The sequence below is a fragment of the Triticum dicoccoides genome, chromosome 3B, assembly GCF_002162155.2.
Source record: "Triticum dicoccoides isolate Atlit2015 ecotype Zavitan chromosome 3B, WEW_v2.0, whole genome shotgun sequence".
Taxonomy (NCBI): Eukaryota; Viridiplantae; Streptophyta; class Magnoliopsida; order Poales; family Poaceae; genus Triticum; species Triticum dicoccoides.
In genome coordinates, this window is record NC_041385.1 from 19,881,711 (window position 1) to 19,907,888 (window position 26,178).

The 26,178-nt window shown below is 46.4% G+C and overlaps 1 protein-coding gene and 1 pseudogene across 1 annotated transcript; both read left to right on the forward strand.

Annotated features, from left to right (window-relative positions):
- Positions 1-17,288: 17,288 nt before the first annotated feature.
- On the forward strand, positions 17,289-18,694 carry LOC119279128 (E3 ubiquitin-protein ligase SINA-like 7). The gene is made up of 5 exons (XM_037560506.1): positions 17,289-17,438; positions 17,660-18,252; positions 18,317-18,371; positions 18,440-18,571; positions 18,641-18,694. The coding sequence occupies exons 1-5, from the start codon at positions 17,289-17,291 to the stop codon at positions 18,692-18,694; spliced, it is 984 nt and encodes a 327-aa protein (XP_037416403.1).
- Positions 18,695-24,013: 5,319 nt separating this feature from the next.
- LOC119279129 lies at positions 24,014-25,546 on the forward strand (annotated as a pseudogene).
- Positions 25,547-26,178: the final 632 nt, after the last annotated feature.

Genomic DNA, 26,178 nt, shown 5'->3' on the forward strand with positions numbered 1-26,178 from the left:
TGCTTCGTGTGCTCATTGCAGGGCTAGCAGGTTTGAATTTCTTGCTACGTGTACCCATTGCATGGCTGTCAAGTGGCACCATAGGAAGGTGCGGAGTAATTTCAACAACATCTTTGCTTTTTCTTTTGGCATGTACCTTCACATCAACATGTGTTTTCTTTTTGGCGACATCATGTTCGCCACAAAATGGGTTGTGTTCTTGATCTAGACATACACATACATGACATACAGTAGCCCAAGTTAACAATAGAACAAGAGATCGCATAGAACAATGCATAACATAACATTAGAACTGTACTTTGAAACTACCATCGGTTACCTTTTTGCTCCTCCGGATCCAGATTTACCACCTTTCCATTTTTCCTTGGTTACTTTCTCCAAGATTTGGCTATGTTGAGAAGAATGAACTTAGAACACAAAGGCACAATTAATTATATATAATTATGAGCATGGTTGTTGCTAACCTTGGCGGAAAACGCATGGCTGATGGAGCATCATCCTCGCAAGGCACAATTGATGATCAAGCTGATTTGGTGGTGTTTGTCCTCTTCTTTGGTGGTCCTCTACATGAGCAACAAAAAAGTAGTGAACATGTATGGTTGTTACAAAAAAAATGCAAGTGCAATATACAATAAAATTCGTTACCTCACAACTAAAATAGCAGCAATGTCATCTGGGTTACCCTTCTTGCATTTCTGCCAATGATGCCCATAGTCTTTGCAAATAGGGCATAAGTGTTGGCCGCTTTTTCTTTTCTTCTCACTGCAGCCTTTATACCTCTCAGTTTTAGGCCTACCCGCTATGGCTTTTAGTAGTGGTGGAAACATGAAGAATCCATGGTCTGATTTAGGCCACTGGTTCTTGTGAACCATGGCAGGGATTAGTTGGTCATAAGCTGCTCTAAATTTTTCAATGGAGTAACACGAGTCCACATAGTTCTCTATACGTGCATCGGTAAGAGATGTGATAAATGCTAGACCATGTTTGCAAGGAAGGCCAGAAACTTCCCATTGTCTACAAGAACATGTCATGTCAAGCAAGTTGACCACAAACCTAAAGGCACTGCCTCCCAATGCGGTTACTTCAGCAACTTCTTCTGAGCTTTCGACCACCTCCAAGTTTAATTCTCTAGTCTTTGCATTCAACTTCTTAATTATGTGGGGAAGAATCAACCCAACTAACTTTCTTGCTACTTTTCTCCTTCGGTTCCACATGATCATAATCAACTGCCTAAGCTTATCAAAGAAGTCGTCCAAGTTCAAGGACTTGTGATGCTTAATCCAATTATTGAAGCACTCAGCCAAGTTGTTTGTAACATAATCCACCTTGGAAATTGTTGAGAACTGACTCCTAGAACACAACCTAGTGTGCCACTTCCTAAGATATGCAGTTGTCGCTGGCTTTGCTATGTCCATTGCAACCCAATTTTTCTCAAATAAATATGGGTTCCATGAGTAAGCAGCAACCCAAAGGTGGTCATCAAAAACCTTTCCATGAAACTTCTTCTTGAAGTTGGACACCAAGTGAAACATACATTCCCTATGTTCAGCCTCTAGGAACACTTCTTTTACACCTGTCATCACTGGCTGCCCAGCGTCGGTGCATATGGTTAAACCCCTTGGGGATCCTATGGCTTGCATACCGAATTGCATGAACCAGATCCAATTCTCATTAGTCTCAGAATCAAAAACACCCATACAAACTGGATACATCCAACTATGGCCATCAACGGCGGTAGCACTAGCCAGTTGCCCTTTCAATCTGCCTGTCAAGAAGGTTCTATCTACTGCCAAGTATGGCATGCAACCACTAAAGAACCCATCGATGCAAGGCTTCAAAGCGACAAAAATCTCTTAAATCTGATTTTATCTTTTATTGTGTGGTGCTCAATTATCACTATGCTACCGGGGCAGCACCTTTCAATTTGTGCCTTCAAACTATACAGATTATCAAAGCTTGTATCCCAATCACCATATAGTTCCTTCATGGCTAGCAGCTTACCCATGTATACTCTCTTGTACTTCATGTTGATTCCATGGTGCTCTTTAAGCTTCTTTCGCAATGCCTTTGGTCCTAGAGTTGCAATTAGCCAATCCTTCACGTGCTCACATATCCAGCGCTTGGTTGCATTCTTTATCTTCTTTTTCCTTTTTGTACTTGAGCAATCATGACCACAAGAGTTCTTTCTCACCTACAAAAGACAAACATAGATAATTAGTAAAGATCTTTTAACAATTTAAGCAAACCTGAGTAAAGTTAGAAATTACCATTACGGTGCACTCATCTTCCATTGTAGAAGCATATATCCTCCATGGACACTTATCTTCATCCCTTCTTGAACAATAAGCCCTAAACCTATGTGGTGCACTCTTCTCGGTGTTAAACTCAAATTCATGTTTGATTGCATGTTGAGAAAGCGCCAACTTAAACTCTGCCATATTGGGATATTTTCTTCCTTCGGTTTGGAGGATCTAATTTATCATATTCCAAATGTGGTGCATGCTCTGCCTCGTGCACTTCCTCATCTTCCTCTACTTCCTCATCACCCTCATCCTCGCTCTCATCCTCGCTCTCATCCTCGCTCTCATGATCAGGAACATAGTCTTCGTCCATTTCTTTATCGGAACAGGGAACCATCATAAGAGGTACAGGTATTGGGTTGCGAAGATAATCATCATCACCTAAATAAATATTTTCCTCGTCAACACCAACATGTTCATTCTCAGGTATTGGGTTGCAAAGATAATCATCATCGTCTTGTTCTATGTTGCTAGGTTGGATATGCACATCACTATGCCAAGCAATTTGATTTTCAGCAAATATGTTGAATTTGGATCCATCCTGTAAAAGCAAAAGATCAATTGTGCATGAACATACTTGCTTCGTGTTTAAATAAAAAAAGTGCCATGTGTAAACGGATTATCCAATATAACATATTTGTTTTATATGAACATAATCTTTGTCTATTGTTTCATTGTAGATTTGGCAGCAACAAATATCCATCTCTAACTACTCTGTTGCATCTTCGATCCATCTCAAGTACATTGTTTTATATGAACATAGTGTTGCATTTTGAGAAAAATCATGTCAAGAAATGTGAAGCAAATATGTTGCATTTTGGATCCATCTCTAAGTAATCATGGCAGCAAATACTCAAATATAGAGAAGACAAGCACTTACCCTTGTAGCCATGCCGAAGCACCTGCATCTGAGGCCGTCGCACCATCGTCGTTCCACTGCTTCGGCGCCGCACCTGGACCTCCCTCCGCCTCCCCGCCATGGCCGCCCTCCAGCGCCGCACCTGGACCTCCCTCTGCCTCCCCGCCATGGCCGCCCTCCGGCGCCGCACCTGGACCTCCCTCCACCTTCCCACCATGGTCGTCCTCCAGTGGCGCGCCTGCAACTCCCTCCGCCTCCCTGCCATGGCTGCCCTTCGCCTCCCCGCCATGGCCGACTGGGGTCGAGACCGGCGCAGCCTCGGCCACGCCCTCCACCGCGTCGTCCATCCCGCCACCAGTAGCAGCATCGGCCACGCCCTCCTCCATCTGTGAATTTTTTTTAGGGTTAGGGATTGAGGACGGGGAATCGAGGTGGGAGGGTGTGACCCAGTGCAGTGCCCATGTTTGACGGTTCGGTCAACCAGTTTTTTTCCAGCATCCTAGCAGGGGTATGAAAGACATTTCTAGTCACAGTTAACATTGCTAACGGCAAAAACTAACAGATGTGTCAAAGAAGGAAGAAAATAAAGTTGTGGTGTCAAAAAGGGAAAAATAATTTTTTTAGGGTCAAAAAGGGAACTGAATTTTAAGAATGGGTCAAATAAGGAATTCTCTCTATAACTAATATATGCGAATTTCGAATGTAATAATTGAATTTATGCTACTTGTGAGAAGTATGAATCTTTTTTTTGAGGGAGAGAAGTATGGATCTAATTCCGCCGTATTTTGCATATGTTTACATTGGAATATTATTTTTGTGGTTTAGAAAGAAAACTCTTAATTTGAATTCCTTTGCTATTCTTGTTTTTTTGGTAAAATTCCTTTGTTTTTAAACCCGGCAACAGTGTGGCCGGACCTTGGATTTTCCAAACCTCTATGTTCTATCCAAGAGTTCAACAGTGACGAATGCGACTTCAGGGCTCTCGTCCTTAGGGGCACTTGCACGAAGAGTTCCTGGCTGTGATTGGCATGGTCAAGATGTTCCCAGTAGGGGAGCAACAACAGTGCGGCGCGCCGACGGCTTGTTCTGGCAGGGGTAGTAATCGTTTGATGGTCTTGGAACCGCTATGTAATTTTCATTAGGTTTGAGGTGATTCGTACTTCCCATGAACTTTTGTAATAGGTCTAAATCCTTTTCCAAAAAACATGATATAACTAATATATGCGCATTTTGAGTGTAATAGTTGAATTTATGCTACTTGTGAGAAGTATGAATATTATTTTTTGCCGCACTTTGCATACATTTACATTGGAATATTATTTTTGTGGTTTATAGAAAGGAAAAAGTTCTAATTCCTAATTTTTTTTATTTTTGAGGGGATCTACTAATAGCTAGGCCCACCCTAGCGTCATATGTATCCTAGATCCGTGGATACTCTCAACTTCCCGTTTTGTGGTTTATTTATAGAAAGGAAAAAGTTCTAACTCCTAAGGGCATGTACAATGGATGATAAGATAGTCTTATCTTAAGTCGTGCATGTGATTTAGAGATGACAAAAAAAATTGTCTACAATGGGTCATCTCTTAGCCTTATCTCCAATAACTAGCAATTCCTAAAAATGTGGTGAGACATATTGTGCTAAGAGATCACCTCTTGTCTTCTCTTAAATAAGAGAAGACAAGCCTTTTCTTATGAGTTCTCTCTCCTCCATCTCATCATCTATCCTACGTGGCACTCATAAGATAGCACCATTGTACATGTCCTAATTTTTTTATTTTTGAGGGGATCTACTAATACCTAGGCCCACCCTAGCGTCATACGTATCCTAGATCCCGTCGATACTCTCAACTGTTGGGGAACGTAGCAGAAATCAAAATTTATCTACGCATCACCAAGATCAATCTATGGAGTAATCTAGCAACAAGGAGAAGAAGAGTGCATCTACATACCCTTGTAGATCGCTAAGCGGAAGCGTTCAAGAGAACGGGGTTGAAGGAGTCGTACTCATCGTGATCCAAATCACCGGAGATCCTAGTGCCGAACGGACGGCACCTCCGCGTTCAACACACGTACAGCCCGGTGACGTCTCCCATGCCTTGATCCAGCAAGGAGAGAGGGAGAGGTTAAGGAAGACTCCATCCAGCAGCAGCACAACGGCGTGGTGGTGATGGAGGAGCGTGGCAATCCTGCAGGGCTTCGCCAAGCACCGCGCGAGAGGAGGAGTACTTGGGAGAGGGGGAGGGCTGCGCCAGAACTTGGGTAAAGCTCCCATGCGCCTCCCCACTATATATAGGGGTGGAGGGGGCTGGTTGCTTGCCCTCCAAGTCCATTGGGGCGTTGGCAAAGGTGGGAGGAAAGAAATCCCATCATTTCCTTCCCCACCGATTGTTATCCCCCCTTTTTAGGGATCTTGATCTTATCCCTTCGGGATATGATCTTATTCCTTCTAAGGGGGGATCTTGGTGCGCCTTGACCAGGGGTGTGGGGCCTTGCCCCCACTACCCACGTTCATGTGGGTCCCCCCATGTAGGTGGGCCCCACTCCGGAACCTTCTAGAACCTTCCCGGTACAATACCGAAAAATCCCGAACATTTTCCGGTGGCCAAAATAGGACTTCCCATATATAAATCTTTACCTCCGGACCATTCCGGAACTCCTCGTGACATCCGGGATCTCATTCGGGACTCCGGACAACATTCGGCAACCACATACAAACTTCCTTTATAACCCTAGCATCATCGAACCTTAAGTGTGTAGACCCTACGGGTTCGGGAACCATGCAGACATGACCGAGACATTCTCTGGTCAATAACCAACAGCGGGATCTGGATACCCATGTTGGCTCCCACATGTTCCACGATGATCTCATCGGATGAACCATGATGTCAAGGACTCAATCGATCCCGTATACAATTCCCTTTGTCTAGCGGTATTATACTTGCCCGAGATTCGATCGTGGGTATGCCGATACCTTGTTCAATCTCGTTACCGGCAAGTCTCTTTACTCGTTCCGTAACACATCATCCCGTGATCAACCCCTTGGCCACATTGTGCACATTATGATGATGTCCTACCGAGTGGGCCCAGAGATACCTCTCCGTTTACCGGAGTGACAAATCCCAGTCTCGATTTGTGCCAACCCAACAGACACTTCAGGAGATGCCTGTAGTGCACCTTTATAGCCACCTAGTTATGTTGTGACGTTTGGTACACCCAAAGCATTCCTACGGTATCCGGGAGTTGCACAATCTCATGGTCTAAGGAAAAGATACTTGACATTAGAAAAGCTTTAGCATACGAACTACGATCTTTGTGCTAGGCTTAGGATTGGGTCTTGTCCATCACATCATTCTCCTAATGATGTGATCCCGTTATCAATGACATCCAATGTCCATGGTCAGGAGACCGTAACCATCTATTGATCAACGAGCTAGTCAATTAGAAGCTTACTAGGGACATGGTGTTGTTTATGTATCCACACATGTATCTAAGTTTCCTATCAATACAACTATAGCATGAATAATAAACGATTATCATGAACAAGGAAATATAATAATAACTAATTTATTATTGCCTCTAGGGCATATTTACAACAGTCTCCCACTTGCACTAGAGTCAATAATCTAGTTCACATCGCCATGTGATTAACACTCACAGGTCACATCGCCATGTGACCAACATCCAAAGAGTTTACTAGTGTCATTAAACTAGTTCACATCATCATGTGATTAAGACTCAATGAGTTCTGTGGTTTGATCATGTTTTGCTTGTGAGAGAGGTTTTAGTCAACGGGTCTGCAACATTCAGATCCGTATGTACTTCGCAAATCTCTAGATCATATTGTAAATGCTGCTTCCACGCTCCACTTGGAGCTATTCCAAATGGTCGCTCCACTATACGTATCCGATTTGCTACTCAGAGTCACTCGGATAGGTGTTAAAGCTTGCATCAATGTAACCCTTTAAGTCGAACTCTTTATCACCTCCATAATCGAGAAACATATCCTTATTCCTCTAAGGATAATTTTGACCGCTATCTAGTGATCCACTCCTTGATCACCTTTGTACCCTCTTGCCAGATATGTAGCAAGGCACACATCAGGTGCGGTACACAGCATAGCATATTGTAGAGCCTACGTCTAAAGCATAGGGGACGACCTTCGTCCTTTCTCTCTTTTCTGCCGTGGTCGAGCTTTAAGTCTTAACTTCATACCTTACATCTCAGGCAAGAACTCCTTCTTGGACTGATCCATCTTGAACACCTTCAAGATCATGTCAAGGTATATGCTCATTTGAAAGTACCATTTAGCGGTTTTTGATCTATCCTCATAGATCTTGATGCTCAATGTGCAAGCAGCTTATTCCAGGTTTTCTATTGAAAAACACCTTTCAAATAACCCTATATGCTTTCCAGAAATTCTACATCATTTCTGATCAACAATATGTCAACAACATATACTCATCAGAAATTCTATAGTGCTCCCACTCACTTCTTTGGAAATACAAGTTTCTCATAAACTTTGTATAAATCCAAAATCTTTGATCATCTCATCAAAGCGTACATTCCAACTCCGAGACGCTTACTCCAGTCCTTAGAAGGATCGCTAGAGCTAGCATACCTTTTAGCATTCTTAGGATCAACAAAACCTTTCTGATTGTATCGCATACAACCTTTCCTTATGAAAACTGGTAAGGAAACTCGTTTTGACATCCATCTGCCAGATTTCATAAATGCAGCTTGTGCTAACATGATTCCGACGGACTTTAAGCATCGCTACGGATGAGAAAATCTCATCGTAGTCAACTCCTTGAACTTGTGAAAAACTCTTCGCCACAAGTCGAGCTTCATAGATGGTGACATTACGATCCACGTCCGTCTTCTTCTTAAAGATCCATTTATCTCAATGGCTTGCCGATCACCGGGCAAGTCCACAAAAGTCCATGCTTTGTTCTGATACATGGATCCTATCTCGGATTTCATGGCTTCTAACCATTTGTCGGAATTTGGGCCCACCATCGCTTCTCCATAGCTCGTAGGTCCATTGTTGTCTAGCAACATGACCTTCAAGACAGGATCACCGTACCACTCCGAAGCAGTACGCGTCCTTGTCGTCCTACGAGGTTCGGTAGTGACTTGATCTGAAGCTTCATGATCACTATCATAAGCTTCCACTTCAATTGGTGTAGGTGCCACAGGAACAACTTCCTGTGCCCTGCTACACACTAGTTTAAGTGACGGTTCAATAACCTCATCAAGTCTCCACCATCCTCCCACTCAACTTTCCGAGACAAACTTTTCCTCGAGAAAGGACCCGATTCAAGAAACAATCCTTATTGCTTTCGGATCTGAATTAGGAGGTATACCCAACTGTTTTGGGTGTCCTATGAAGATGCATTTTATCCGCTTTGGGTTCGAGCTTATCAACCTGAAACTTTTTCACATAAGCGTCGCAGCCCCAAACCTTTAAGAAATGACAACTTAGGTTTCTCTAAACCATAGTTCATACGGTGTCATCTCAACGGAATTACGTGGTGCCCTATTTAAAGTGAATGTGGTTGTCTCTAATGCCTAACCCATGAACGATAGTGGTAATTCGATAAGAGACATCATGGTACGCACCATATCCAATAGGGTGCAACTATGATGTTCGAACACACCATCACACTATGGTGATCCAGGCGGTATTAGTTGTGAAACAATTTCCACAATGTCTTAATTGCGTGCCAAAGCTTGTAACTCAGATACTCATCTCTATGATCATATCATAGACATTTTATCCTCTTGTCACAATGATCTTCAACTTCACTCTGAAATTACTTGACCCATTCAATAATTCAGACTTGTGTTTCATCAAGTAAATATACTCAACATCTACTCGAATCATCTGTGAAGTAAGAACATAACGATATTCACTGCATGCCTCAGCACTCATTGGACTGCACACATCAAAATGTGTTACTTCCTACAAGTTGCTTTCTTGTTCCATTTTACTGAAAACGAGGCTTTCAGTCATCTTGCCCATGTGGTATGGTTTGCATGTCTCAAGTGATTCAAAATCAAGTGAGTCCAAACGGTCCATCTGCATGGAGTTTCTTCATGCGTATACACCAATAGACATGGTTCGCATGTCTCAAACTTTTCAAAAACGAGTGAGTCCAAAGATCCATCAACATGGAGCTTCTTCATGCGTTTTACACCAATATGACTTACATGGCAGTGCCACAAGTAAGTGGTACTATCATTACTATCTTATATCTTTTGGCATGAAAATGTGTATCACTATGATCGAGATTCAATAAACCATTCCTATTAGGTGCAATACCATTGAAGGTATTATTCAAATAAACAGAGTAATCATTATTCTCCTTAAATGAATAACCGTCTCGCGATAGACATAATCCAATCATGTCTATGCTCAACGCAAACACCAAATGACAATTATTCAGGTTTAATACTAATATTGATGGTACAGGGAGCGTGCGATGTTTGATCACATCAAACTTGGAAACACTTCCAACACATATCGTCAGCTCACCTTTAGCTAGTCTCTGTTTATTCCGTAGCTCTTTTATTTTGAGTTACTAACACTTAGCAACCGAACCGGTATCTTAATGCCCTGGTGCTACTAGGAGTACTAGTAAAGTACACATTAACATAATGTATATCCAATATACTTCTATCGACCTTGCCAGCCTTCTCATCTACCAAGTATCTAGGGTAATTCTGCTCCAGTGGTTGTTCCCCTTATTACAGAAGCACTTAGTCTTGGGTTTGGGTTCAACCTTGGGTTTCTTCACTAGAGCAGCAGCTGATTTGTCGTTTCATGAAGTATCCCTTCTTGCCCTTGCCCTTCTTGAAACTAGTGTTTTCACCAACCATCAACAATTAATGCTCCTTCTTGATTTCTACTTTCGCGGTGTCAAACATCGTGAATACCTCAAGGATCATCATATCTATCCCTGATATGTTATAGTTCATCACGAAGCTCTAGCAGCTTGGTGGCAATGACTTTGGAGAAACATCCCTATCTCATCTGGAAGATCAACTCCCACTCGATTCAAGTGATTGTTGCACTCAGACAATCTGAGCACAAGCTCAACGATTGAGCTTTTCTCCCTTAGTTTGCAGGCTAAGAAAATTGTCGGAGGTCTTATACCTCTTGACGTGGGCGCGAGCCTAAAATCCCAATTTCAGCCCTCGAAAACATCTCATATGTTCCGCGATGTTTCGAACACGTCTTTGGTGCCTCAACTCTAAACCGTTTAACTGAACAATCACGTAGTTATCAAAACATGTATGTCTGATGTTCGCAACATCCACAAACGACGTTTGGGGTTCAGCACACTGAGCGGTGCATTAAGGACATAAGCTTTCTACTGTCCGCATAATCGCTACTGTCAACTTTCAACTATATTTTCTCTAGGAACATATCTAAACAGTGGAACTAAAGCGCGAGCTTACGACATAATTTGCAAAGATCTTTTGACTATGTTCAGGATAATTAAGTTCATCTTATGAACTCCCACTCAGATAGACATCCCTCTAGTCATCTAAGTGATTACATGATCCGAGTCAACTAGGTCGTGTCCGATCATCACGTGAGACGGACTAGTCATCATCGGTGAACATCTTCATGTTGATCGTATCTACTATACGACTCATGCTCGACCTTTCGGTCTCTTGTGTTCCGAGGCCATGTCTATACATGCTAGGCTCGTCAAGTCAACCAAAGTGTTTCGCGTGTGTAAATCTGGCTTACACCCGTTGTATGTGAACGTAAGAATCTATCACACCCGATCATCACGTGGTGCTTCGAAACGACGAACTTTCGCAACGGTGCACAGTTAGGGGGAACACTTTCTTGAAATTTTAATGAGGGATCATCTTATTTACTACCGTCGTTCTAAGCAAATAAGATGCATAAACATGATAAACATCACATGCAATCAAATAGTGACATGATATGGCCAATATCATTTTGCTCCTTTTGATCTCCATCTTCGGGGATCCATGATCATCATCGTCACCGGCATGACACCATGATCTCCATCATCATGATCTCCATCATCGTGTCTCCATGAAGTTGTCTCGCCAACTTATTACTTCTACTACTATGGCTACCGGTTAGCAATAAAGTAAAGTAATTACATGGCGTTGTTCAATGACATGCAGGTCATACAATAAATAAAGACAACTCCTATGGCTCCTGCCGGTTGTCATACTCATCGACATGCAAGTCGTGATTCCTATTACAAGAACATGATCAATCTCATACATCACATATCATTCATCACATTCTTCTTTGGCCATATCACATCACATAGCATACCCTGCAAAAACAAGTTAGACGTCCTCTAATTGTTGTTTGCATGTTTTACGTGGCTGCTATGGGTTTCTAGCAAGAACGTTTCTTACCTACGCAAAAACCACAACATGATATGTCAATTGCTATTTACCCTTCATAAGGACCCTTTTCATCGAATCTGTTCCGACTAAAGTGGGAGAGACTGGCACCCGCTAGCCACCTTATGCACCAAGTGCATGTCAGTCGGTGGAACCTGTCTCACGTAAGAGTACGTGTAAGGTCGGTCTGGGCCGCTTCATCCCACAATACTGTCGAAACAAGATTGGACTAGTAACGGTAAGCATATTGAACAAAATCAACGCCCACAACTACTTTGTGTTCTACTCGTGCAAAGAATCTACGCAATAGACCTAGGTCATGATGCCACTGTTGGGGAACGTAGCAGAAATCAAAATTTATCTACGCATCACCAAGATCAATCTATGGAGTAATCTAGCAACGAGGAGAAGAAGAGTGCATCTACATACCCTTGTAGATCGCTAAGCGGAAGCGCTCAAGAGAACGGGGTTGAAGGAGTCGTACTCGTCGTGATCCAAATCACCGGGGATCCTAGTGCCGAACGGACGGCACCTCCGCGTTCAACACACGTACAGCCCGATGACGTCTCCCATGCCTTGATCCAGCAAGGAGAGAGGGAGAGGTTGAGGAAAACTCCATCCAGCAGCAGCACAATGGCGTGGTGGTGATGGAGGAGCGTGGCAATCCTGCAGGGCTTCGCCAAGCACCGCGCGAGAGGAGGAGTACTTGGGAGAGGGGGAGGGCTGCGCCAGAACTTGGGTAAAGCTCCCATGCGCCTCCCCACTATATATAGGGGTGGAGGGGGCTGGTTTATTGCCCTCCAAGTCCATTGGGGCATTGGCAAAGGTGGGAGAAAAGAAATCCCATCATTTCCTTCCCCACCGATTGTTATCCCCCCTTTTTAGGGATCTTGATCTTATCCCTTCGGGATATGATCTTATTCCTTCTAAGGGGGGATCTTGGTGCGCCTTGACCAGGGGTGTGGGGCCTTGCCCCCACTACCCACGTTCATGTGGATCCCCCCATGTAGGTGGGCCCCACTCCGGAACCTTCTAGAACATTCCCGGTACAATACCGAAAAATCCCGAACATTTTCCGGTGGCCAAAATAGGACTTCCCATATATAAATCTTTACCTCCGGACCATTCCGGAACTCCTCGTGACGTCCGGATCTCATCCGGGACTCCGAACAACATTCGGTAACCACATACAAACTTCCTTTATAACCCTAGCGTCATCGAACCTTAAGTGTGTAGACCCTACGGGTTCGGGAACCATGCAGACATGACCGAGACGTTCTCCGGTCAATAACCAACAGCGGGATCTGGATACCCATGTTGGCTCCCACATGTTCCACGATGATCTCATCGGATGAACCATGATGTCAAGGACTCAATCGATCCCGTATACAATTCCCTTTGTCTAGCGGTATTATACTTGCCCGAGATTCGATAGTCGGTATGCCGATACCTTGTTCAATCTCGTTACCGGCAAGTCTCTTTACTCGTTCCGTAACACATCATCCCGTGATCAACCCTTGGCCACATTGTGCACATTATGATGATGTCCTACTGAGTGGGCCCAGAGATACCTCTCCGTTTACCGGAGTGACAAATCCCAGTCTCGATTCGTGCCAACCCAACAGACACTTCTGGAGATGCCTGTAGTGTACCTTTATAGCCACCCAGTTACGTTGTGACGTTTGGTACACCCAAAGCATTCCTACGGTATCCGGGGGTTGCACAATCTCATTGTCTAAGGAAAAGATACTTGACATTAGAAAAGCTTTAGCATACGAACTACGATCTTTGTGCTAGGCTTAGGATTGGGTCTTGTCCATCACATCATTCTCCTAATGATGTGATCCCATTATCAATGACATCCAATGTCCATGGTCAGGAAACCGTAACCATCTATTGATCAACGAGCTAGTCAATTAGAGGCTTACTAGGGACATGGTGTTGTCTATGTATCCACACATGTATCTGAGTTTCCTATCAATACAATTATAGCATGAATAATAAACGATTATCATGAACAAGGAAATATAATAATAACTAATTTATTATTGCCTCTAGGGCATATTTCCAACATCAACTTCCCGATGACTGCACGGGTGTTTCCTACCCTAGCCGCCGCCGCCACCAGGCGACTAGGGCGAGGCACTTTTTCCTCCGATCTCCACCGGCCGGTGGGCTGGCCCCCTCTCCCTTCGGCTGCTGCTTCGGCGGTAGGAGGGAGGGGGGACCCCGTTCCTCCACTCTGTAGTTAGGTTTTGGATTTGTAGGTCGTGGTGCGTCGTTGGGGTGGTGGGAGCGGCGCCCGGACGAATAAATCTGCCTCAATCCCACTCCCACACCGGCGGTGTTCTTCATGGCGGCGTCTCGGAGTTGATGGCATCGTGTCTCTGTCGATCCCTCAGATCGACAGCGTTAGGGTTCATGGATGGTATTGACGAGGCGGCGGCGGCGACTCCATCAGGTGTGTCTCTCCTTCTGCTCTGTCCCCGTTGCTGTGGCGTTGTCTCCGATGTCATGGTGGAGCAGGGAGGTTTTGTCGTTCAGGAGTACGCGCAGGCTGTTGTCTACGCAATTGACAGCTAGAAGATGGAGTATCTTGTGTTGGGTTTGTGGTCGAAGGCGGGCAGTTCTGATTTCCTTCTCCGACGTCGTCGTCATGCGAGGGTGTCAGTTCTGAAGTTCGATGGCGTGTCCGGGGACATGTTGCCCCGGTCTGATTCTTTCAACGGCTATGGTTTTGCTTTTGGCCAACTACTTTGGAGGTCCGTAAAGCTGCTGATCAGCGATGGAGCCGCGTCGAGCTTGGGCGAAGAGGTGATCTGTCTTTTTACCCTTTGGTGGCCGCTTCGGTGGTGTCGAAGGAAAGGGACAGACGCTGGTATTTTGCATAGGATTTTCCTATCTTTTCAGTCATGTATGGTCGGTGCTTACGTGCCTTGTAACTTGATCTTTATTCTATATAAATGAGACACGTATTACCATGCAAAAAAAAAGAAAAAAAATACGATCGAGGTTTGAGGAGTAAATCTCTCAAGTTTCCTCACAAAAATAGGAGCAGAAAAGGAAAAGAGACACCTAAAAAGACACGGCTCCTTTCCACGGTTTCTCGATCGCCCTCAGCGCTGCTTCATCTCCCCGCTCCCATCATCGACCATCGTGCTCAGATCAAGGCGGCGCGCGGGCCCGGCGGAGACCTCGCCGGCAAGGGAGCAGCACTCTTCTCCCCTCTTTCCTCGGTGGAAACCATGACCTTGAGGCCGGCCATGGCAACTAGCTAGGTCTTGGAGTGGATAGGCCCCGAGGCGACCAGGTTGTTTCAGGTACGGCTAGCTGCATCCCTCTCGATTTGCCCTTCGCCGGAGTCACACTGTTGCGCTATGCCAGTGCAAACTTTTAGCCCTAATAGATTTCTTCTTTTACCGCTTCTCTGTCAGATTATTACTTGCATATGCATTGTCTTACTGATCCCCAGTAACCGGTTTGAGCTGGAAAACGAGGAGGATAAATCCAGTTTTTCTGTAAGCAACTGAACACCAAAAACCGTTAGTGGAGTACGTGGTGGGGTAAATATACTTGACTGGCTGCACGGGCAGTAAAAATTCCCAACCCACATCCCCTCCGGTTCCGGCCCGCCGCCAATAATGGTCGGATCCACCTGCCGCCCATCCCCAGCGCTGATCCGCGCCACCATGAGCGGTACTATGGCCTTGGCCGTAGTGGCGCATCCTCCCGCGGCGACCGCTTGTGCGGCTTCCTGAACCTCCCACCGCCAACGCAGAGTAAATACCTCGGTGTGCGGCAGCCGTCTCGGGGGACGTGGGTCGCTAAGATCTTTGTCCGTGATACGAAGAAACGCGTTTAAATTGGCTCCTTCTAGTCAGCGATGCGGGTGGCACGCGAGTAAGACATTATGTCAATTCGCCTCCATTGTGCCAATGCTTGGCGCAACTTGCCCAACGGGCTGCCGCGGTTGGAGCCGGTCGACCACCGGGTGGCAGCCGATAGCGAGTAGTTTTTTTGAGCTATGTAATATATTTTGAATTTGCATCAAATTTTGTTTTAGTAAGTTTTTATGTAGTAGTTTGAACTAAATTTGCACCGAATTTGGGTTAATGCGCCACTGTCTTTTTTACTTTGTTAAGTATTGGGGATCGGTCAGAAACACCATGTTTTTAGAGGAGTAAATATGCTCCTCTAAAGGATACTCGGCCGTATCCTTCTCTAAATTACTTGGGGTCGACAAGAGATTGCCTTAGAAGTTAGAACTTCTGTAAATGTTTACTAGTTCTGCTGCTTTTGCCGAAAAAGGGTTTCCCCCGCTTTGTATACAAAGCAACCAACCGAACATCCAACGATAGGTGCTGGGGCGGAAGCAGCACAGTCACGCCCAAAAGGAAAGAAAGAGAAAATAGAAAAGAAACTAATGCCAACAATGGCGGATCGACGAAAAAACGAAGAAGCCTCGAGGCCGCTGCACCCACCGGAGATCGTCCACCAAGCTCCGAGCATCCGAAGCGCCGGTACCAATCAGCACCTCCAAGAAGGAACTCGACGATGACGACGCTGCTGCCAAGGGTTTCCCCGGTACGCTGTGAGGAGAGAGGAAGGGTAGCCCCGACGCCCTTTAGGAAGGTCAGGCGGTACCCACAAGCGCCACCGCGTCAGTGTCGGCCAAGCCAACAGAGATTTCTCCCGATCCCAACCACCACCTCAGGCACTCCAGAGCTCGCCACCAAACAGACCCTCACCCTGCGCCAACCCGGTCACGAAGCTTCTCACGCCGTCTCACCACGGCACCGTGAAGCATGGTCCGCACAAAGAAGGAAAGGAGCCGGGACTAGGGCAGCAGCACATCGGCACGCGGGAGGGCCCCACCTCCACCGCCTTGACGGTAGCTGACCGGACGCAATAGCAGGAACATACCAGGCCCGTGGCCGCACAGGCCCGACCGCGATCTCCGAGGCCCGTAAAGTTCCCGCCTTCGTGCTGCAGCCGGCACACCGTCGACGCCGCCGCTCCAGACCAAGCCGCTCCCCTGCCTCCCCGCACAGAGAGCCGCCAAGTGGAAGCACCACCACCACGCGCACCGCCGGCCACCACCACCAGGTCGCCGGACCACCACCGGCCGAATCGCACCACCACCGCACGCCCGCGACGGAGGGGAACCACCGCAGCCGCCGAGGGCCCGAAGCCGGACCCCAGCCGCCGCCCACGCCGCCCGCAGCCCGCGCCGCCTGCCGGACGGGATGGCCGCCACGGCGAGGCGCACACCACCGCGCAGCCGGCCACGCCGCGCCACGCCCACCAGGAGGCCCGCGCCGCCACGCCGCGGTGCCCCGCGTCAGCACCGCGCCCGCACCTGAAGGAGCGGCCCGCGCCGCCCCGTCGCGCCGGGGGGAGACCAGGCCCCGCCACCGCCGGCGCCGGCCGGGCTTTGCCCGGCCGCGCCCCGTGGCGGCGGCGAGGGAGGAGGGAGGAGGAGGGGAGGCGCGCGGCGAGCGGATCTGGAGCCCCCGCCGGCCGCCTCGCGGGTGGCGGCGCGGGGAGGGAAACCTAGCGGGAGCCCTCTCAAGTGTTAGAAATACTTAGCTACTTTGTCAGTTCCATGACTTTTATCCATGTATCTTATGGAACAGGTGAACACGCATTGAGATTGTATTGCCCAGTAGATTTGTGTCTCTGTTGACTTTGCAAGCTAGTGAGGGTACCTTGGAAGTTTGTTGGCGATGGAAGGTAGTAATGCTAATACAAACAAGAAAAAAGTTGAAGCACAAGGAGAGGGAGAGAGCAGCACAAAGAAGCTGAAGGTCACCATGGGGGTGGAGACCCTTGACTGCCCCATCTGCTACGAGCCCCTCACGCCTCCCATATTCCAGGTAATTGTAGTACGTTTATGTAGATGTTGACTTGTCTTTAAACTTAAGCTTTTATTTCATTTAGATAAATCAAGAGCTTTGATAAATCAATCATTGGATGTGTGCTACTTGGCAAAAAGGGTTTCTTATGAGATCTTACATAACAGCTATGGTAACCAAGGTGTTTCAGTTCTTTCATTCCGGCAAGATTTGTTCTCATGAGGATCCTTTCTATTCCACAGTGCTTAGTGGGGCATTGTATATGCTCGTCTTGCCGTGAGAAGCTGGACAAGAAATGTGCCGTGTGCTCTATCAAAACTTCCTTCAAGCGCTGCTTTGCGATGGAACATGTCGTCCAAGAAGCCAAAGTTGCTTGCTCCAATGAAAAGTATGGCTGTGTCGAGGGGGTCATCTACTACCAGAAAGAAGAACACAAGAAGGCATGCCCAAATGCGCCATGCTCCTGCACAGAATCCGGTTGTGGCTTCACTGGACCAACAAAGGTGCTCCTGGACCATTTCATCATCCAGCACAAGTGTCTGTCTACAATCCTCCCAGACTCCGGTACGGTGTCACTTCGCTTACAGACGGGGTTACATGTTTTGCGATGCACCGAGACCAGCTACTTTTTCTTGCTCAACATGTCATCAGAGCCTCTTGGATATGCCATCTCAGTAATCCGCGTCCAACCAAACGTTACGGAACCCAAGTTCAAATGTAATATGGAATATGACTGCATAACGACCGGTTGTCGTGAAAGTATAAATTGCCACATAAGAAGCTCTTCACTCTCTGATGGGCTACCGATAGTGTACGACTTGATAATTCCCAAGGGAAAGATTTCTGATGATCAAAATGGTATCATGCTCGAAGCCACCATTATCAGCAGATCATGTCTTCAAGGAAAGGGTTCGACTCCTGATCTTCAACGAACGCCCTGTATTAAAACTGCTAATACTGCTACTGCTGATGATGAAGATGATGACAATGATGACGATGACGATGACGATGATGACGACGACGATGATGATGATGATGACGACGACGAGATGATGATTCTAGCTCATCGTCGTTATCGTCCTCGTCATCATCGTCGTCGTCTTCATCGGCATCATCAGCGTCCCAACAAGGAGGAGAAAGAGAAGGAGGAGGAGGTGGGCGAGAGCCAGGACAAGGGCGAGTGCAAGGGCGAGGGCGAGGTCGAGGTCGAGGGCAAGGGCGAGGACGAGGACGAGGACGGGGACGAGGGCGAGGATGATAAGGACGAAAGGGCCTGACTCCTACTCTTTGACGAAGGCCCTTCTTTTTGCAGGAACGAAGGCCTTGTTCTTGATAGTTCTGATAATATTGATGACGTTATAATAGATCTTAAAGTTTAAGTATTTGCAGACCCCGTAATTGAGGAAAGGACCCAACTTCTGCTCTTCAATGAAGGGCCTGTGTTCATCTGATATACTCAATTGTGTTTCTGGACCGTCTTCGAGGAGTAGAACTTTAAGTTTAGCTTGGACTGACTGTTATTATACCTGGCTTTCACATTGTGTTTCTGGGACATATAAGTTGAGAGGGTCTTTATAGTCCTGTTAAGTATCACTGTTGTAGAGCATGGCTGCGGCTCCGTGAACACATTAGTGGGCAGCCTGTGGAGATGCATCTTCAAGGGTAACCTTTTGGATGATGCAAATCCTAAATAGATAAATGATATCCTGAGTTAGAAAGGCATCGCAGTTGTTTCAACAATGTATCTACTAGAAAATAGTAGGTCCAAATATATGTTATGTCAGTAAATTTCTCTGCATCACATACCTACCTTTTTGCAGTTATTTAATTTTAGACTCCTGCACACATGAATGCCTTCGCTTTCATATTTCTGCGTTTTTCCTGGATCGCAAGGTGGAAAAACAGATGCCTGATTATCTTTAAAAAGAAACAAATTTCTAAAGGTAATTTCTGATGAAATAAATGTTTTAATTTGTGATGTTGCCCAAGGGCAAACGTTTCTGATGAAGGAAATGATAGTGAGTCTCAAGATCTCAGACTTTTTTGTACCACAGTTGTTTCAGTGAAGTTTCTTCTGTTTCGCTGTTTAAATTGCTACCATAGTGCGGGTGGAAAATGGTGGGTTAGTGCTGCTGGATGGCATTTTCCTAGCTCATTTCAAGTCAGTCGACTTTGAACCACCTTGCAGCAATTTTATCTGCATTGGAGCAGCATGCATCTACACAGTTTGCTCTTTGCCTATGCTGTTGCAGGTATCAGCAGTGTAGCAATATAAAGTACTCCCTCCGTTCGGAATTACTTGTCTCGAAAATGGATGTATCTAGACGTATTTTAGTTCTAGATACATCCATTTTCGAGACAAGTAATTCCGAACGGAGGGAGTACGTATCAAAGAAGGATTAATTGGATGCCACTTACCTTATCCAAGCATTCGAAGACAGAAGTAATTTCCACACTGAATCTGGTAACGGCCAACCAGATGTTTCAAAATGTGCAACTATGAAGCCCTATACGGAATTGTGTAATTCCTGGTGGTAGTTAACTTTCTTGGTGGTTGCTCTCTGCTCCTTCGTCTCTTGATTTGTTGACCTTGATAAGTCTAGCTATAATAGTGTCTGTTTATGAGGTGATAACTTTGCTGAGTGGAAGATCCATGCAGCTTATTCTGGGAATAAGTTTCATGCAGATGTATTGTCGACCCTATTCTGTATAGCACTAACACAGTGGGTCTGGTACTATGAGAAGGTATCCAATGGGTAAAATTATGCTAATAAGCTGGTTTAGAAATCACACTGGCCACGTATACTGCAGAGTTATAGAACAATTCATTCGCGGCCAGACTGCAGTACATAAACGGCAGTTTCCTGCGTCAAGGATAGAATGCAAATGTTTGTCGAGCTTCTACAGACAGAAGATAGCGTGGATCAGCAAGGATTGACGGAGCAAGAGGCACGTGAATCTAGCGACGACACAAATGAACGGGTCGATGTGCTAACAAATAAACGAGACATATCATCAATGAACACTCGTTCGTTTGGGTCCACGTGGACAAAAAACACGGTCCAACGTGCCAATGAAAACGGACGGCTGTCCATTTTCAGCCAAAATTTGGTCTGGATTTGGGTCCGCGGGAACACGCCACAGACTCCCGCAGTGTCCTCCGCATGTGCTCCCCTGGCTCGACTGTCGATGGCACACCATTTCCATTCCCACCTTTTCTCTCCCCAAAACCTCTCTCCCTCCCACCCTAGAGCCATGGCCGACGAACCGCCCCTGTCCCTGATGTGCCTGGCTGTGCCGTGGCCCAGAAGAAGCCGAAGAAGGAGATCACCCTGGAGCACATGGTGTCCAAGATGGCGAAGCGGGCCAACCGGAGAAGGAAGGTGAAGGGAAAAAGAAGACGCCACCACCGCTCATGCGGACACCGAGGCCATCGCAGCCAAGGCCGGCAAAGCACACTCCTCATGCTTAGGAGTGAGCACTTTCGAACCAAAACCGAATTGAGCCGTTAACCGAAATATAGGCTTAATCGGTTTTTAGTTATTCAGTTCGCACAATTTGATGTTCTTTTCAAAGTTGATTTTCAGTTGACAAAAACCGCACTGAAGTTACCGAATTGTGAGTCTTGCACCCTCATTTCTCTCCTGCGCAAGCACAACAGGCTAGCTGATTAGTCTAAGTCACTAGCTAGCTAGCTAGTGTGCAATTGTACATAGATTCAAGCAAGCACAAGCACGATTATAGGATCTGGATTGCATGCAAATACTAATTGGCAACTACATATTTTTTTTAGATTGATTGGTGGCTATGCCTGTACAGAGTTTAACAAAACGTAGATGATACGCTGCTTTTGATGGTGCACACATATTTGGGTTTTGCGGTTAACCAAACAAACCGAACCAATAAATTTTGGTTAATAAGGTTCGGTGGCAATTTTTTGTGTGATTATTTCAGTTGTTATTTTACATAGACCAAATCTCTAGAAACCTTACTAAGCCAAATGAATTAACCATATAAACCAAACACCTACCCCTACTCATGCCAGGGTACCATGAGCCGGTCCTTCTCGTCACCGCTGCTATTGCGACCCGCACGGGTTCGTCGGTGGCCTGCTTGCCCAGGCTACTGGAATCACCGCACATGTCAACAACGTTGACCGCCACGGACACCAAGGAAGTGGAGATCATGGGGGTTGGCTTGAACAAGATGACCCCTAGAAAGAGCTTGGTTTGAGGGGAAGCAAAAGCTCATGATGGAGCGAGATGCCTGATTATATTGTTTGTTTTTCATGAACTATGGGCATGCGTGAGACTCATGGGATTCTTTTGGAGCAATGTTGTATGCCGGCATGGCATATAATACTATGCAAAAGGTGCTATATTTTGATGATAATAAGTCAAATATTGATTATTGGAAGAAAAAAATGAATGGGGCGGGCCAAATGGGCCGTCCTGTTGGGTGCTGCGACTACTGCTGGAGGGCAGCCATGGGGCGGATGCCTCCGTTTGGCTACCCAAACAAAAAGCAAAAAATTCTTCTGTCCGTTTGGGTCGACCGGTTGGAGTTGGCCTCACATCGTGTCCCAGAGGCCTCAACTGCCTCCCCGGTCTGACCTGCGATGGTGTAAAGCTTAGGCCCTGACCTGAACATCACCTTGACCGCAGGGCATGCCCCCTAGCATGACGCTCATAGGCATCCTCCAACGAGATGCAATGTTGCGTCAGTACACACACATCTGCACATCCATGGAGGCCATGGGGCAACACATTGACACCCTCGAGCGTGAGCTCGCCAATCTCCGTTGTCGCCTGTGCCGCTCCGAGCAGGTCACAAAATTCGTCGCCATCACCAGGATTCCAGTGCCAACGAGGGTGGCCGGAGGTGCGGGGTGGTTGGGAGGGGGAGTTTCTATTTTCTCGGTCACCAGGACGTCGGGCGGCCTGTGGCATGGGTCTGACGGCGACAGACAGGAAGAGGAAGCGTCATACGGGCAGAGGAAACGATTTTTCTTCATGAAAACTTGTGGCGTCTTGTTAAAAACGAGAAAGTGGCCCAAATTTTTAAGTTTAACTCCTCAGAATTTAAGTAGTTAAAATACTTGGTTGAGATGGTTAGGTGGACAGTGGTATCCCTAACCCATTAGATACGCTTCCAGTGAAGCAGACGTTCCCGTCGACTACGAGACGCCTACAATGACTTCGTAAAATCTCAAGATGATATGCCGGCTCAGTCTCTCAGAGGTGCTCATGGGGTAGGGGGTGCGTGTGTGCGTTCAAAGGAATGAGTGTATGCGCGTTTATATGAGTGCTTGCGCCTGTACTGTGTTAAAAAAAACTCGACTACGAGATCGGCTAGATGTGATTAACTTCTCAGAATAAACATTTTTAAGGAATTAAACTTTTTTAAAGGATCAGTTAGGGTTGCCCTAAAAATCACCCCTTTCCACGGGTCGTCGACACGGGAAATTTCGCCGCTCCCGCCCCTCAACACCTCCTCCCTCCTCGCCGCGGCGCCGGCCGCCTCCGCCCTCCTCCCTCCCGCCGCTATCCCCTGCTTCACCGGACGCTGAAGCACCTCCGCCTGCCTCTGGTTTCCACCGCGCACGGTAGCCGCCCATCTCCGCCACCGCCTGCCATCACCGCGCACGGAAGCCAGAGCTCCCCCGCCGCCTGTTGCAGATCGCCTCTCCCTGACCTACCACTCCGGCCACCGGATCCCCGTCCCCTGCCACCAGACGCCTTCGTCGCCCGAGGCAGGTCGCGCCCCCCTCCCCGTCTCTCTGCAATCTAGCTAGGATTCTGTTTCTCGTCTGTCACAGCACCACTAGTACTGTTCATCCAGCATGGCCTTGGCAGTTAGATCTCATCTGCATTTGGACAGTACCGACACCCTGCAAAACAATCAAAATATCCGCCACCCGACTCTGCTGCATTTAACTTCTGTAGTTTTATAACAGTACACAAAAGATGCATTGATGAAACTATGCAGTGCATCCCCTTCTTTTCATTGTACTAATTCAGTTCATAGGGGAAGGCAATGCCCACTGTTGCTTAACTTAAGCAGCAATGTGAACAGCGGACATGTCATTTATATGTTTGAAAAATACTATATGTGAATTTGAATTCTGATGTTTGAAACTGTGAAACGACGACCTCGAGCCGGCCATGGTGAGTGGTGACTAGGTCTTGTAGTGGATAGGCCCCGAAGCGACCAGGCACCTCAGGTACGGCTGTATCCCTCTCGATGCGGGACATGCCTCCATCGCCGGAGTCACACTGCTACGCTATGCCAATGCAAACTTTTAACGGGAATAAATTTCTTCTTTTACTGCTTCTCTGTCAGATTCCTTGCATATGCATTGTTGTCCTGTTAAGGGAAATCAGCTCAAGTACTCTTTTCTCCGAAAACAAGAGAAACCAACAAATCTGTTAAATTGTAGTCCTGAACCAATCGGTTTATTAGCCTGTTTATAAATGTTTACTGTTCTGCTGCTTTTCCTTTGCTATTCTGCCCAAAATAATTGCCTTTCTAGCTTAACGCCTGTCACTTTGTCAGTTCCATGACTTTTATCTATGTATCTTGTCAACAGGCAAACGTTTTGTATCTTGGTTGAGTTTGCAAACTAGTGAGGGTACCTTGGAATGTTGTTGGCAATGGATGGTAGTAATACTGATGCTAGCACTAGAAAAGTTGAAGCGGAGCGAGAGGGAGAGAGCAGCACAAAGAAGCTGAAGGTCACCATGGGCGGGGAGACCCTTGACTGCCCCATCTGCTTTGAGCCCCTTAGGCCTCCAATACTCCAGGTAAATGCACCACGTGTATGTACATGTTGTCTTTAAACTTGAGCTTTTATTTCACTTACGATAGCGCTCAAGATAAAAGAGGAGCTTTGATAAACCAGTCATTGGATGGGTGCTACTTGGCAAAATGTGTTTCTTATGTAATCTTACATGATAGCTATGGTAACTGACATAATGAAATGTGTGGTACTAACCTATCATGTTGTCGTGTAGTGTTTCAGTTCTTTCTTTCTGGCAAGATTTGTCCTCACAATGATTCTTTCTTTTTCACAGTGCTCTGTGGGGCATTTTATATGCTCGCTTTGCTGTGTGAAGCTGGACAAGAAATGTCCCGTGTGCTCTATCGAAACTTCCTTCAAGCGTTGCTTTGGGATGGAACATGTCGTCCAAGAAGTCAAAGTTGCTTGCTCCAATGACAAGTATGGATGTGCGGAGGTGGTCACCTACTACAAGATGAACACAAGAAGGCATGCCCGTATGTCCCATGCTTCTGCCCAGAGTCTGGTTGTGGCTTCGCTGGATCAACAAAGGTGCTCCTGGACCATTTCATCACCCAACACAAGTGTCCGTCAACAACCCTCCCAGATTCCGGCATGGTGTCTCTTCGCCTACAACCAGGCTTACATGTTCAGCATGGCATCAGAGCCTTTTGGATGCCATCTCAGTCATCTGCGTCCAACCAAAAGTTATGGAACCCAAGTTCAAATGTAATATGGAATACGACTGCTTAACCACCGGCTCTTGTGAAAGTACAAATTGCCTCATAAGAAGCTCTTCTCTCTCTGATGGACTACCCGCAGTGTACGACTTAATAATTCCCAGGGGAAAGCTTTCTGATGATGGAAATGGTATCATGCTCAGAGCCACCATTCTCAGCAGATCCTGTCTTCAAGGGAAGGGCATGACTGCTGATCTTCAAGGAACGCCTTATACTAAAAATGGTATTGCTGCTGCTGTTGCCACCACTACTGCTACTGCTGTTACCACCGCTACTGCTGCTTCTGTTGCCCCCGCTACTGCTGCTGCTGCTGTTGGCAGTGCTACTGCTGCTTCTGTTGCCCCAGCTACTGCTGCTCCTGTTGCCCCTGCTAATGTTGCTGCTGCTGATACGTCTCGACGAGGAGGAAGAGGAGGAAGAGGAGAAGTACGACGAGGACGAGGGCCATGGCAAGGACGGGGACGAGGATGGTGAGGAGGAAAGACCCTGTTCTGGATACTGTGGACATGTCGATTTTTGGCTGGTTTCACCGTTTTGGTTCCAGGATATACATGTCGAGTCTCAACTCTCAAGATCTCAGACTTTCTGGTAAAACGTTGTTGTTTAAGTGAAGTTCCTTCTGTTTTGGCCAAACATGCGAATTACCTTAGCCAAACATGCGAAGAAAAGAAGTAGTTTCCCACCCTGAAATGTTTGATAATGTGTAATTCAAGTAGTAGTAGTTCATTGCTTAGTGGTTTCTCTTTGCTTCGTCTTTTGAGTTGTTGAACTTGGAAAGTCTAGTGGTATCTGCTTATGAGGTGATAACTTTGCTGTGTCGAAGATTCATGTAGCTCATTCTGCGAATCAGTTTCATGTAGATCTATTGTCGAACCTATTCTATATTCTGGCAGAATGGGTGTGATACTATGAAAAGATATCCAGTGTGCAAAATTGCGCTAAAAAACTGGTTTAGGAATCACACTGACCATGTACACATATCTACTATATAGTGTCCAGTTTTGAATCACAGAGCTGCTATACACACGACAACCCAGCAGCCGACTCATGGACGATCCCATGTGGCAGCTCCAACCGCGTCGATGCACGCAGGAGGCGATTGGTTTTTCTTAGCTGATGCGTAGAGAACGGATCGTTCACAAATCGTTCATGTTGTATCGTGTGTGAAGCAATTCCGGTGTTCAAGTTGCAAAATTACCCAGGTCTCCTCTAGTCCAATCTCTAGAGAAAAATACTAATAAGT

Coding starts and splice junctions, on each gene's coding strand:
- LOC119279128 (XM_037560506.1), top strand. CDS start 17,289: ATGGAAGGTAGTAATGCTAATACAAACAAGAAAAAAGTTGAAGCACAA. Junction 17,439..17,659: donor TCACGCCTCCCATATTCCAG/GTAATTGTAGTA, acceptor TCTATTCCACAG/TGCTTAGTGGGGCATTGTAT. Junction 18,372..18,439: donor GCCCTGTATTAAAACTGCTA/ATACTGCTACTG, acceptor GATGACGACGAC/GATGATGATGATGATGACGA.